The sequence below is a fragment of the Heterodontus francisci genome, chromosome 27 (genome assembly GCF_036365525.1).
Source record: "Heterodontus francisci isolate sHetFra1 chromosome 27, sHetFra1.hap1, whole genome shotgun sequence".
NCBI classification, from domain to species: Eukaryota; Metazoa; Chordata; class Chondrichthyes; order Heterodontiformes; family Heterodontidae; genus Heterodontus; species Heterodontus francisci.
In genome coordinates, this window is record NC_090397.1 from 12073675 (window position 1) to 12086182 (window position 12508).

General features: G+C 43.2%; 1 protein-coding gene across 6 annotated transcripts in view; it reads left to right on the forward strand.

Moving 5' to 3' along the window:
• The window catches only part of eea1 (early endosome antigen 1), a 122330-nt gene that overhangs the window by 43617 nt on the left and 66205 nt on the right, over positions 1-12508 (forward strand). For all 6 annotated transcript variants that reach the window (XM_068058820.1, XM_068058821.1, XM_068058823.1 and 3 more), the window contains 3 exons: positions 3361-3516; positions 6870-6986; positions 9491-9829. In XM_068058820.1, coding sequence (XP_067914921.1) covers positions 3361-3516; positions 6870-6986; positions 9491-9829 — 612 coding nt within the window. The remainder of the gene's footprint in view (positions 1-3360; positions 3517-6869; positions 6987-9490; positions 9830-12508) is intronic.

Here is a 12508-nt window from a genome sequence, read left to right on the forward strand (position 1 = left end):
CCTCTTTGTCCCAAATAGGCTCCACTTCACCTCTTACTACCTGCTTACTACTTACATGCCGGTAGAAGATTTTTTGGTTCCCTTTTATGTTGACTGCCATTCTATTCTCATATTCCCTCTTTGCCAATCTTATTTCCTCTTCACCTCTGCTTTCAACTTATTGTATTTGGCCTTGTTCTGACTTGACAAATTTGCCTGACATGCATCGTACACCTTTTTTTCTGTTATATCGTAACCTCTATCTCACTCGTCGTCCAAGGAGCTCTGTTTTAGGTTCCCCTACCTTTTCACCCTTATTGGAACATACCTAGGCTGTATGTGAAGCATCTCTCCCTTAAAAATAACCCCTTTGTTGTGTTAGTTTTTCCTGTCCGTCTTGCGTCCCATTTTATCCTGGCTAGATCCCTTCTTCCCGCATGGAAATTTGCCTTTTTCCCATTTATCCGTTCTACCATATATCGTTCCTTGCTTCTCTGCATTACAAGTCTAAAGTTATGATACGATGATCGCTCTTACCCAAGTGCTTCCCAACAGCCACTTGGCCCACCTCGTTTTCCAGCACCAGATCCAGCAATGCCTCCTTTCAAATTGGGCCCAGAACATACTGATCGAAGAAGTTCTCCTGAACATATTTCAGTAATTCCTCCCCTTCTTTCCCTTTACTCTAACATTATCCCAATCAATAGTTGGGCAATTAAAGCCCCCCCAATGTCACCTTCTGTAGTTAGTCATCGACTTAGTTACAGCATAGAAGGAGGCCATTTGGCTCACTAAGTCCATTCTGGCTCTCTGCAGAACAATCCAGTCAGTCACACTGCCCCGTTCAATATCCCCCTGGCCCTGCAAGTTTATTTCCTTCAAGTGCCCATCTAACTTTCTTTTGAAATCATTGACTGTCTCCTCTTCCACCACCCTCGTGGGCAGCGAGTTCCAGGTCATTACCACTCGCTGTGTTTATTTTAAAAAAAAAGTTCTTCCTCACATTCCCCCTTGCATCTCTTATTCAAAGCCTTCAGTCTGTGTCCCCTAGTCCTTGTACCATCAATTAATCGGGACAGTTTTTTCTTGTCTTGTTCTTGCACATCTGTGTTTTCCCTGGAGATTTGCTTCTCTCTTGCTCTCGCTCTTTTCCTTCTCCATCTTTTCTCAACACTTTATATCCTTGCATATTAATTGCCCAGTCCCCTCAATTATTAAGCCATGTTTCTGTTGTCACTACATCATAGTCCCATACTGCTATTTGTGCTTGTAGCTCACCAAACTTATTCATCACACTTTGTACATTTACATACATGCATTGTAATCCTGTCTTTGAATTCCTTGTAAGCCTTCTTAGTCTGCTCCTATCTAATATGGAACTACTACCTTCTCTAGTACTGTCCAACACACACTCCTTTATGCACCTTATTCCTCTTTCCTGCTATATGCCAGTGCCCCCCCCCCCCCCCCCCATCCCCCTTACCAATTTAGATTAAACCCTCCCCAGCCACACTAGTGAACCTCCCCACGGGACATGGCTGCCAATCCTGTTGATGTGCAACCCATCCCTTTTGAATAGGTGCCTTCTGCCCCAGGAATCTGAAGCCCTCCCACCTGTGCCATGCTTCAAACCATGCATTGATCCTCCTTATCTTACTATTTCTACTCTCGTTGTGCGGCACTAGGAATAATCCAGAGGTTACTATCCTCGAGGTCCTACTCTTTAATTCCTTCCTAGCTTCTGAAAATCTGACCGTAGGGCCTTAATGCTTGCCCTTTCTATGTCATTGATAACAAAGTGTACCACAACTTCTGGGTCTCACCCCTGCAGAATATCCTGCACCCTCTCCATGATGTCCTTTACCCTGGTACTTGGGAGGCAACACATCATGCGGGACTCACGATGACGATTACAGAAATGTATGTCTGTCCCCCTGACTACGGAATCTCTTGTAACAACTGCATTGCTGCATTTACTGCTCTCTCCAGTGCAGTCCCTTGTCCATTGGTGCCCTGGTCTGGACTGCACTCCTTCAGGTTATCATAATTCCCAGCAGTCTCCAATGCTGAGTACTGGTTTGACAGTGGCACACACCCCGAAGACTCCTGCACCTGCTGCCTCTTCCTCGTCTTCCGAATGGCCAAACAACTACTATCCTGAACTCTTAGTGCTTGTGGGGCAACCACCTCCTGGAACGTACAATCCAGGAAACTCTCCTACTCCTGAATGCTTTGCAGTGACTCCAGCTGCCCCTCAAGCTCCAAAATCCTGAGCTCGAGCTGAAGCAGCTGGAGACACTTCCTACAAATGTGGTCACCCAAGACACATTAAGTGTCCTGGAGTTCCCACGTGGCGCAGGAATTGCAAGCGACAGGTTGCAGCTGCCCATCCGTGATGTTAAAAAAAAACACTATTCCCTCTTTTAGAATTTATTTGGATCTTGTTTAAATTATTAATTTTAATTAATCCCTCTATACCTGCTTGGTGCTAATGTTATTAATTCACTCCCTGATATACCCACCCTGAAGGAGGTTATTGATTTCCTGGCTCCGAATTTGAAAGACTGCCCTTTTGGTTTTAGAGAGAAAAAAAGAAATTCTCACCAACCAATCACTTACCTGCTTTCATGTGACGTCAAACTTGGAGTTTATTTTTGAACATGGTGGTTTCACTCTGAACCCTCCATAGAGCCTCCCCGCTGGTCTTGCTGTGCTCTCTCTCTTTTATCCTTCCCGCCAGTTTCACTGTGCTCTCGCTCTTGGCTGCACTTTTATCCTCCCCACCGGTCTCATTGTGCTCTCTCGGCTGCTTTTTTAGCCTCCCTGCCACCGGTCTCGCTATGCTCTCTCTCTCTCGGCCGCTCTTTTATTCTCCCCACTGTTCTCACTCTTAGCTGCTCTTTTACCCTCCCTTCCGGTGTCTCTGTGCTCTTTCCCTCGAGGCTGTTCTTTTATTCTCCCCGCTGTTCTTGCTGTGCTCTCGCTCTTGGGGCCACTGTTTTATCCTCCCTGCCAGTCTTGTTGTGCTCTCATTCACTAGGTCTCTCTCTTATCCACCCGGCCACCAGTCTCGCCAGGCAGTAAATTTCAGCTACATCCCAGGAATTGTTTTCAAAATGTGTGAAACACAGAAGTTAAGGATTGCAAAAGGTTCTTTTGGAATATCCAGGCAGAACCATGAAGAAAATGGCGAGTCTTCAGAGTAAAAGGCATGAAACAAAAGGCCCACCGGTTCAGTTCTTCACCTTGTCTTTAGTAAATGTGAACCCCAGAGTTTAATTGGTATGTTTGTGTTATTGGCGGTTGATAAAATGGAAGCTGCTTGTAGCTCCTGGAATAACACTGGTCAGAAACCTAATTGCAGTTGTGGTTGCATCTAAGCTTCAGCGGCCTGGACTGGAGGACGTGTCAGTTCTGAAGAAGGAATTGGTGCAGGTTCAGACCCTGATGGATCAGATGAGTCTTGAGCAGGAGAGGCGATCTGATAAACTGAAAGATGAAAATGAGCAGCTGAAGGTGCAAAGTAGCACAGCGGAGGTAAGATCGCGTTCACGCCTGTTTGACAGTGTCTCCTGATTCAGCTGGTAGAGTTAAATGCCGAATAATCAACTGGAGTTAAAGCTATGCCTTTAACTTCGGAGATCTATAACTTGCTTGGTTATTCTTCAGTGAAAACTTTGACGCCTGAATAGCCTCCAAATCAAACAGCACAGAAGGATCCATTCGGCCCATTGTGGCTGTGTTTGCTTTCCAGTTGAGCTGTCCAACTAATCTCACTCCCCTGCTTTTTTTTTTCTCCATAGCCCTGCATTTTGTTCCTTTTCAAGTATATTTATTTTTTTAAATTTTTATTTAGAGATACAGCACTGAAACGGGCCCTTCGGCCCACCGAGTCTGTGCCGACCATCAACCACCCATTTATACTAATCCTACACTAATCCCATATTCCTACCACATCCTCACCTGTCCCTATATTTTCCTACCACCTACCTATACTAGGGGCAATTTATAATGGCCAATTTACCTATCAACCTGCAAGTCTTTTGGTGGTGGGAGGAAACTGGAGTACCCGGCGAAAACCCACGCAGACGCAGGGAGAACTTGCAAACTCCACACAGGCAGTTCCCAGAATTGAACCCGGGTCGCTGGAGCTGTAAGTTACTATTGAATCTGCTTATACCGCCCATTCATCTTTCTTCGTAACTGGCTGAGTAATTGAATGAATTACATCAACTCAATCTCAAACGAGCATTTTTTTGCTGCTCCATCACTTGGTATTAGGTATTTAATGAGCATATTTTGTGTGTGCATTTGTGTATGCCTTTATATACACATGTGAGCGCTCATTTGTATACACTTGTGTGTGTGTGTTGCGTGTATGTGCATACTGTGGGGCAAATTAAACCTAACCTGTCGGGTGGGAAACCCATGCAATCGGCTGGAACGCTGGTTTCATGCCCCACCTGATACTGCATCTGTTGACTTCAATGGGGATGTAAAGCAGGGTTGCACCTGATCTCACCAGTTTCTACGCGGGCATGTTAGGTTGCAGTTGGACCATGTGTGTTGGGTGTATCTGACAGATTAGTGCCAGTATGATGCTGTGCTGTTCTTCATTGTCCTGCCTGACATGTTTCCTTATTTACATCCTTCCAGTTTTCATTAATCAAATAAAGAATAGGCTTGAGTGTTGATGCTGTCACGATGTAATTTTGTTGTTTGTAAAGTGATGTTTAATTTCTCTCCATCTTCCATGCTGTCATTCTTCACTTTCTTTTTCTCCACGGGGAAGCAATCAGAAGAGAAACTTAAACTTGAGGTAAATCTTCACACTAGCCCTCGAGCGAAACCCTCTCCTGATTGTTAAACCTGCTACAGCAAATCGTTTGAAGTTTGTAGTTCAGTCATTTTTGCAAGGCCAGACCTGGCTTACTGTGGATTTATATGTTGGAACTTTGTTTAAAATTTCCATCACTTGATTGAAAACCCGTCTTTAGAACAAAGAACAGTACAGCACAGGAACAGGCCATTCGGCCCTCCAAGCCTACGCCGATCTTGATGCCTGCCTAAACTGACACCTTCTGCACTTCCGGGGCCCATATCCCTCTATTCCCTTCCTATTCATATATTTGTCAAGATGTTTCTTAAACGTCGCTATCGTATCTGCTTCCACCACCTCCCCTGGCAGCAAGTTCCAGGCACTCACCACCTTCTGTGTAAAAAAAAAAAAAAACTTGCCTCGCACATCCCCTCTAAACTTTGCCCCTCTCACCTTAAACCTATGTCCCCTAGTAACTGACTCTTCCACCCTGGGAAAAAGTTTCTGACTATCCACTCTGTCCATGCCGCTCATAACTTTGTAAACCTCTATCGTGTCGCCCCTCCACCTCCGTCGTTCCAGTGAAAACAATCCGAGCTTTTCCAACCTCTCCTCATAGCTAATGCCCTCCAGACCAGGCAACATCCTGGTAAACCTCCTCTGTACCCTCTCCAAAGCCTCCACGTCCTTCTGGTAGTGTGGCGACCAGAATTGCATGCAATATTCTAAGTGTGGCCTAACTAAGGTTCTGTACAGCTGCAACATGACTTGCCTATTTTTATACTCTATGCCCTGACCGATGAAGGCAAGCATGCCGTATACCTTCTTGACTACCTTATCCACCTGCGTTGCCACTTTCAGTGACCTGTGGATCTATACGCCCTTTACTTCAATTATTTGCTGGGAGTAATGGTTTTTTATTGAAGCTGACTTGAAATGAAGCATGATGTGCAATATTTATAATCTCTCATTGGATACATGTTGTGCCAAGTGTTTGCTCTGATTCAGTCCCTCGCGCTGCAAGTTTTGGATGACTTTCTATCTCTTCTCCACTGAAGTGGTGAGTCATGGATGTTAAGATTGTGGCTGGGACATACTCTAATGTAATACTGTACTGTCACTCTCCAAGACTCCCTGGTTTAAAGCTGAATTTTTACACTTGTTAAAATCAGTAACACACAATTCCTTCAGTTTAACTTGGTTTAGATTTTAAAGACTGAAGCTGCAGTGGGCCAAATCTTGTTAAGGTCTTCCTAAGGAACAATTACTTGCATTAAATAATTTTTAGAATTTGTAATGTAGTTGAAGAGTGAAATTTCTTGTGGTTTATGTTCAAATGGGTTGATCGATGAAGTCTGCTCTTGACGTCTGACTCTGATTGGTGGGATGGAAGTAAATTGATTGCCAAACACAGTCGCCATAATTATATTAGGATATCATTGGACTGTGCTACTACTTAATTTGTGGAGAGTATCAGTTATTGCTGCAGGCCATTTAAAAATGGTCTTTGGACGTTTTGCAAAAATGAAGTGTTTTCTTGGTTAAATCTTTGTTTTCATTTCACATAGGAGTAAGATTGGACCATTCAACCCTAATAATCTATCAATCTCAGAACAAGGGCACATAACCTTAAAATTAGAGCTAGGCCATTCAAAGTGATGACAGGAACCACTTGATCACACAAAGGGTAGACCAATCTGGAACACTCTTCCCCAGAAAGCTGTTGAGGCTGGGGGTCAATTAAATATGTCTGATCTGAGATTGATAGATTTTGTTGGGTAAGGGATATGGAACCAAGGTGGGTAGTTCATCGAGTTGAGATAAGGATCAACCATGATCTAATTGAATGGCTGTACAAGCTCAAGGGGCTGAATATTCTCCTCCTGTTCCTATTTTCAACTCTGATCTGTGAAAGTAGTCTTCTGTGTCAGTTTAATTCAGAAGTCTGGTTGTCTGGCATCATTCACATTCCACCTTTTTGAACAGCAGTACAGTGGGTTTTTTTTATTGTGACTGAGTATCCTTGCACATTTTACAAAAACTAACTTGAGAATTCTGTTGTTGCTTCAAGGCCTCTGTAACTGAGCTAAGGGCAGAGCTTGCCAGAATTCAGCAGGAGAACGCCGCACATAGCGAGGAGATGTGGAAGGTCCGGCAGGAGTGCGAGGAAATGAAGCAGCAAAACCAGGTGTGTGAAATATCTGTTTTGGAAGCTGAGGCTCGTTACTGGGTAACCTGAAACAAAATCAGTGAGGGTTGATGCATACTTTAGATTATAATTTCAGCAAGTTAAAAACTTACATTTCATTTAAACCTTTTACTCTTCAAAAAGCATATCTTTGTTTTTAAGCAGGTAGGGTTAGAGCCCCTTTCATTCCCCAAATAAGACATTAGTGATAAAGGATGGAGTTGTCCAGATCTGAAAACCACACTTTAGGAAGGGTGTCAGTGTTAATTGTGTGTTTAATTGTAATCCAGTGATGGGCATTAACTGGGGATTCACTTGTGCCCCTATAAATAGGAACAGACTGAAACAGTGGTGGTCAGGTTAGGAGGTACAAGTTTGCAATATGTATCTCTATAAATAAAAGCTTATTAAAGTGTGAAGAGTAGGCTCCAGTTTTAACCTTCACTGCCAGACTTCATGAATTAGAATAGCCAAGACCTTGGAGAGGGTGCGGAGGAGATTTACTAGAATAGAACCCAGGATGAGATCAGCCATGATCATATTGAATGGCGGAGCAGGCTCGAGGGGCTGAATTGCCAACTCTTGCTCCTAGTTCTTATGTTCTTATGAGATACTTCAGTTATGTGGAGAGATTAGAGAAACTGAAATTGTTCTCTGTAGAACAAAAGAGATTAAGAGGAGGTATGGTAATGCTCAAAATTATGAGGGGCTTTGGTAGAGTGGGTCAGTAACCAGAGGATGCAGATTTAAGATAGACAAGAACAAATCTGGGACCAGGTGGTTGTGGGGGAGGTGTGGAGTGAAAATTGTTCTGAAGTAGTGAGTTGTTGTGATCTGGAATGCACTGTCTGAAAGGGTGGCAGAAGCAGATTCACTAATGACTATGAAAAGCGATTTGGATTCATACAGGAAAAGGAGGAATTTTCATGGCTATGGGGAAAAAGCAGTTCAGCAGAACTAATTGGAAAGGTCTTTCCAAGAATTGGCACAGGCACAATGTGTTGAATGGCCTCCTGTTCTGTATGATTGTCTAATGGACTTGACTGATTTGGTCAAAGTTGGACATTTTCTCCCGTGTTTAAAGTAGACTTGGTATTTTGACAGTCATGTGACATCAGGGGACATGCTTTCAAATTAATAAAAATTTGATCAGGTGATATTTTTGAACAGTACTTCCAAGTGCTTAAAGTCTTCATTTCAATTTGCAGCATAAGTTTGCTTTTCATTCATTCTCTGGATGTGGGCTTTGGATTTATTGCCTATCCATAGTTGTTCTTGAGATGGTGGTGGCGGGTCATGGTGAACTCTAGTTGTTTGATACAACTGAGTGGCAACTTAAAACGGCAGTTAAGAGTCACCCACGTTGATTTGGGACTGGAGTCACAAAGAGACCAGATCAGATCAGGAAGGCAGATTTTCTTCCCTAGAGGACATTAGTGAGCCTGTTAGATTTTTAGAACAACCCAACAGCGTTGTTTTCATTTGTACTCGCGGTAGCTTTTTATTTCTAGGTCATAAACTGAATTCAGAGTCTCAAACTGTTCTTTTCTTCATTCATATCCCTAATTGCCCTTAAGAAGGAGATGATAAGCCATCTTCTTGAATACAACTGAGAGGCTTGCTCGGCCACTTCAGTTAACAATCACATTGCTGTGGGTCTGGGGTCACCTATCAGCTGGACTGGGTATGAATGGCAGATTTCCTCTCTTAAGGATATTATTAGTGAACTGGATGAGTTTTTACAACAATCCGTTAGTCTCATGGACACCACTTCAAGTACAGCATTTTTAAAAATTCCAGATTTATTTGAACCCATGTCTCCTCAGCATCGGTGAGGGTGCAGAGGAGATTCACCAGGATATTGCCTGGGCTGAAGCATTTCAGCTATGAAGAGAGACTGGCTAGGCTAGGGTTGTTTTCCTTAGAGCAGAGAAAGCTGAGGGGGGACCTGATTGAGGTATGCAAAATTATGAGGGGCATTGATAGGATAGCTAGGAAGAAACTTTTTCCCTTAGCAGAGGGGTCAGTAACCAGGGGGCATAGATTTAATGTAAGGGGCAGGAGGTTTAGAGGGGATTTGAGGAAAAATGTTTTCACCCAGAGGGTGGTTGGAATCTGGAACATGCTGCCTGAAGAAGTGGTAGAGGCAGGAACCTTCACAACATTTAAGAAGTATTTAGATGAGCACTTGAAACTTCATAGCATACAAGGCTACGGGCCAAGTGCTGGAAAATGGGATTAGAATAGATAGACTTGCTGGCCGGCGCAGACACAGTGGACCGAAGGGCCTGTATAACTCTGATTCTGTGACTCCAGATCATTAGTTGGGTCTCAAGATTGCTAGTCCAGTAGCATAACCACTGTTCTATGTACCCCACTGTGGCAGGGTTTGAGCTAATGTTTTCTGGATTATTACTCCACTAACATAACCACGGCACTACGTAATAGTAATTGCATTTACATTGTAGGTACCATAATAAAAATCTGTAATCACATTATTTCAGAAACTGTCAGAAAATCTATCCAAGAAACAAGTTGAGTTTCAGCAACTGCATGATCGTCTAAATGAGGAGTCTTTAAGCAAGAAGAGTTTGCAGACTAGCCTGCAGGAGAAGGAGCTGGATAACCAGCAGCTCCAGGCAAAGCTGACGGCTGCCGAGTCATTGATGCAAAGAGCACACACTGAATTAAATCAGAGTGGGGATACTAGCCAGAAACTGAAGGGAGAGCTATCGGAAGTGGAAACCAAGTACCACCAGCTTCGGGCTGAGTTCAAACAGACGCAGCAACAAAGAGACGAGAAGGAGCAGCAGAAAGTTCAGCTGCAGAATGAGCTGAATCAGGTGAGGTGCTACATATCAATGGCAGTGACTGTGAAATTTCCAATGCTGCACTGGTGTTTCAAAGGTTTTTCTGCACTTCGGTGCTTGAAATTTAAGTCGGATGTTTGCTTCATAATAGAGACATTAGGAACGTGAATCGGTCATTCAGCCTTCCGAACCTGCTACATCATTCAGTTAGCTCAAGGCTGGTCTGCACTTCCTCTCCATTTACCCACCTTTATTCTGTATCTCTTGATACCCTTACCTAATAATCCATCGACCTCAGTCTTGAAAGTTCCAATTGTTCCCCAACATCTACAGTCTTTTGGGGAGAGAATTACAGATTTCTGTTACCCTTTGTGTGAGAAACACCAGCATAGATCTGTTGGGTTGAGTGGCCAGTTTCTGTGCTGTAAATACTATGTTTAAAAAGTCCTTCCTGATCTCGCTTCTGAATGGCCTATCTCTAATTTTAAGTTTTTGCCCCCTGGTTGTTTGTTCCCCACCAGAGGAAACAAATAATGACAAGAATGTTGTTTTACTGTACTAATTTAAAAACTTTTCTCTGCGGGGGGCAGGGTAGGCTGGGGGACAACTGCAAATTAAACATTGTCCCAGGAATTCCCTTCCCTCGTGTCTGAAAGGCAGTGTCAGCTATCATTGTAGACCTTGTTTTGCTTTGATATATAACAATAGTAATAGTACAGTTTGCAGCAGAGAGATTAAGACCCTGCTGGGTTACCACTGTGGATTCTCTAGTGTTGAGGTAGCCCCTCAGCCCCAGTGGCTCTTCGGAGATGAGTGACATAGTGTTGGGATCTCTGAACTTTGTGTTAATGGAGTTCTTTACTTCCAAATCATAGCATACAGCACGGAAGGAGGCCATTTGGCCCATTATGTCTGTGCCAGTTCTTTGATAGGGCTATCCAATTAGTCGCACTCTCCTGTTTCTCTTCCCCCCCATAAGACTGCAATTTTTCCTTTTCAAGTATTCGATTCCATTGTCAAAGTTACTATTGAATCTGCTTTCACCAGACTTTCAGGCAGAGTGTTTCAGAGCTTAATGTTGGTAGCGTGTAAATTGCTAGCATCCGTTACTGTGAGCAGAGTAAGTGGGCACTTGTGAAAATATAAGCTGGACAAGGAGAGTTACTGTTGTTTTTGCTAGAAATAAGTCTCATCTGGCTCAATAGTGGAGATCTTTTGACAGTCAGTTGCATAGTATATAGGATATCATTGGATGTCGAGCACAGAGATCTTAGAGAAGGCTTTTGCTAAGGTTCTGTCCAGGACGTTGGTCCCTGTAATCGAGGATAGGGAACTGGATGGAGCCTTGTGACCTGAATGTGAATTCAATTGGAGATGTTTTAGAGATTCAGTTAGAAGAGGCATTCTTGGATTGGCAGGCAGTTACAGTGCCTGAGAGAGGTTAATGCTGGGACTTGTACATATAAAGAATCTGATGTTTGTAATGTAAGGCAGTGTATCCAAGCTTGCAAGTACATTTAGTTGTGAATTGGATAAAATTGGATAGAATGTACAGAACAAAGACCGGCCGTTCGGCCCAACAGGTCTATTCCAGTGTTTATGCTCCATGTGAACCTCCTCTCTTTCTTCATCTCAGCCTATCAGCATATCCTTCCAGTCCCTTTCTCTCTCAGTTGTTTATCTAACTTCTCCTTGAATGCATCTATGCCATTAACTCCAGCAAGCTCCATGTGGTAGTGAGTTCCACATTCTCGCCACTCTCTGGGTAAAGAGGATTTTGCTGAATTCCCTATTGGATTTATTAGTGATTGTCTTGTATTTATGGCCCCCTAGTTAGTAACTCCTCCACAAGTGGACACGTCCTCCTGACAGCTGCCCTATCGAAACTTTTCATAATCTTTAAAAGACCTGTCAAGTCACTCCTCTGCTTTCATTTTTCTAGAGATAAGAGCCTTAGCCTTTTTAGTCTTTCCTGATGGCAGTAACCTCTCAGTTCTGAAGAAGAGCAGAAAGTTGCAGAATGTAATGGATGAGGGAAAAGCTGGATAATAGTGTATCGAGGTGTGTGAGAGATGATCTAATGGAGGTCCATCAGTTAGTTAAAAGGAATGCAAGGGTAAGGTGAGAGCGTTAAGCTGAGAGAATAGGACAGGTTCCAACTAGAAGCAAAACAGAGACTAATATTAGGAAATTCTTCACACAAAGGGATCAGCGTGTGGGGATATACTTCCAGATAGAGCAGTGAAGACAAATTACAAAATGGCCTTCCTCATCTGTTATTAGATGTGATGGATTAAACACTGGTGGAGTGTTGGGTGCGGAGGCTGTTTGAAGAAACAGTGTGAGAGAGTACATTTTAAATACAAGTGTGATAGTTGGGTATATTATTATTGGGTCAAACTCGGGCTCTGTTCGTGGGATCTTGCTGTGTACGAATTGCCTGTTGCATTTCTTTCTGTAGAAAAGTGACTACCGTTCAAATGTACTTCACGGCTGTAATGAATTTTGAGTGCAAATTACATACAGTGCAACTTGAGTTAATGCAATCTTTTGCAGCAGATTTAAAAACTTGGTGCGAGAAGCAGGCCATGCCCACGTGGTGAATTAATCACTATTGGGAACACCCACTAATTGTGCTCGTTTCACCGATTGCACCCAAATTGAAAACTCCAGCCTATATTTTGTAGTAATGTAATAGATTTATGCTGAATA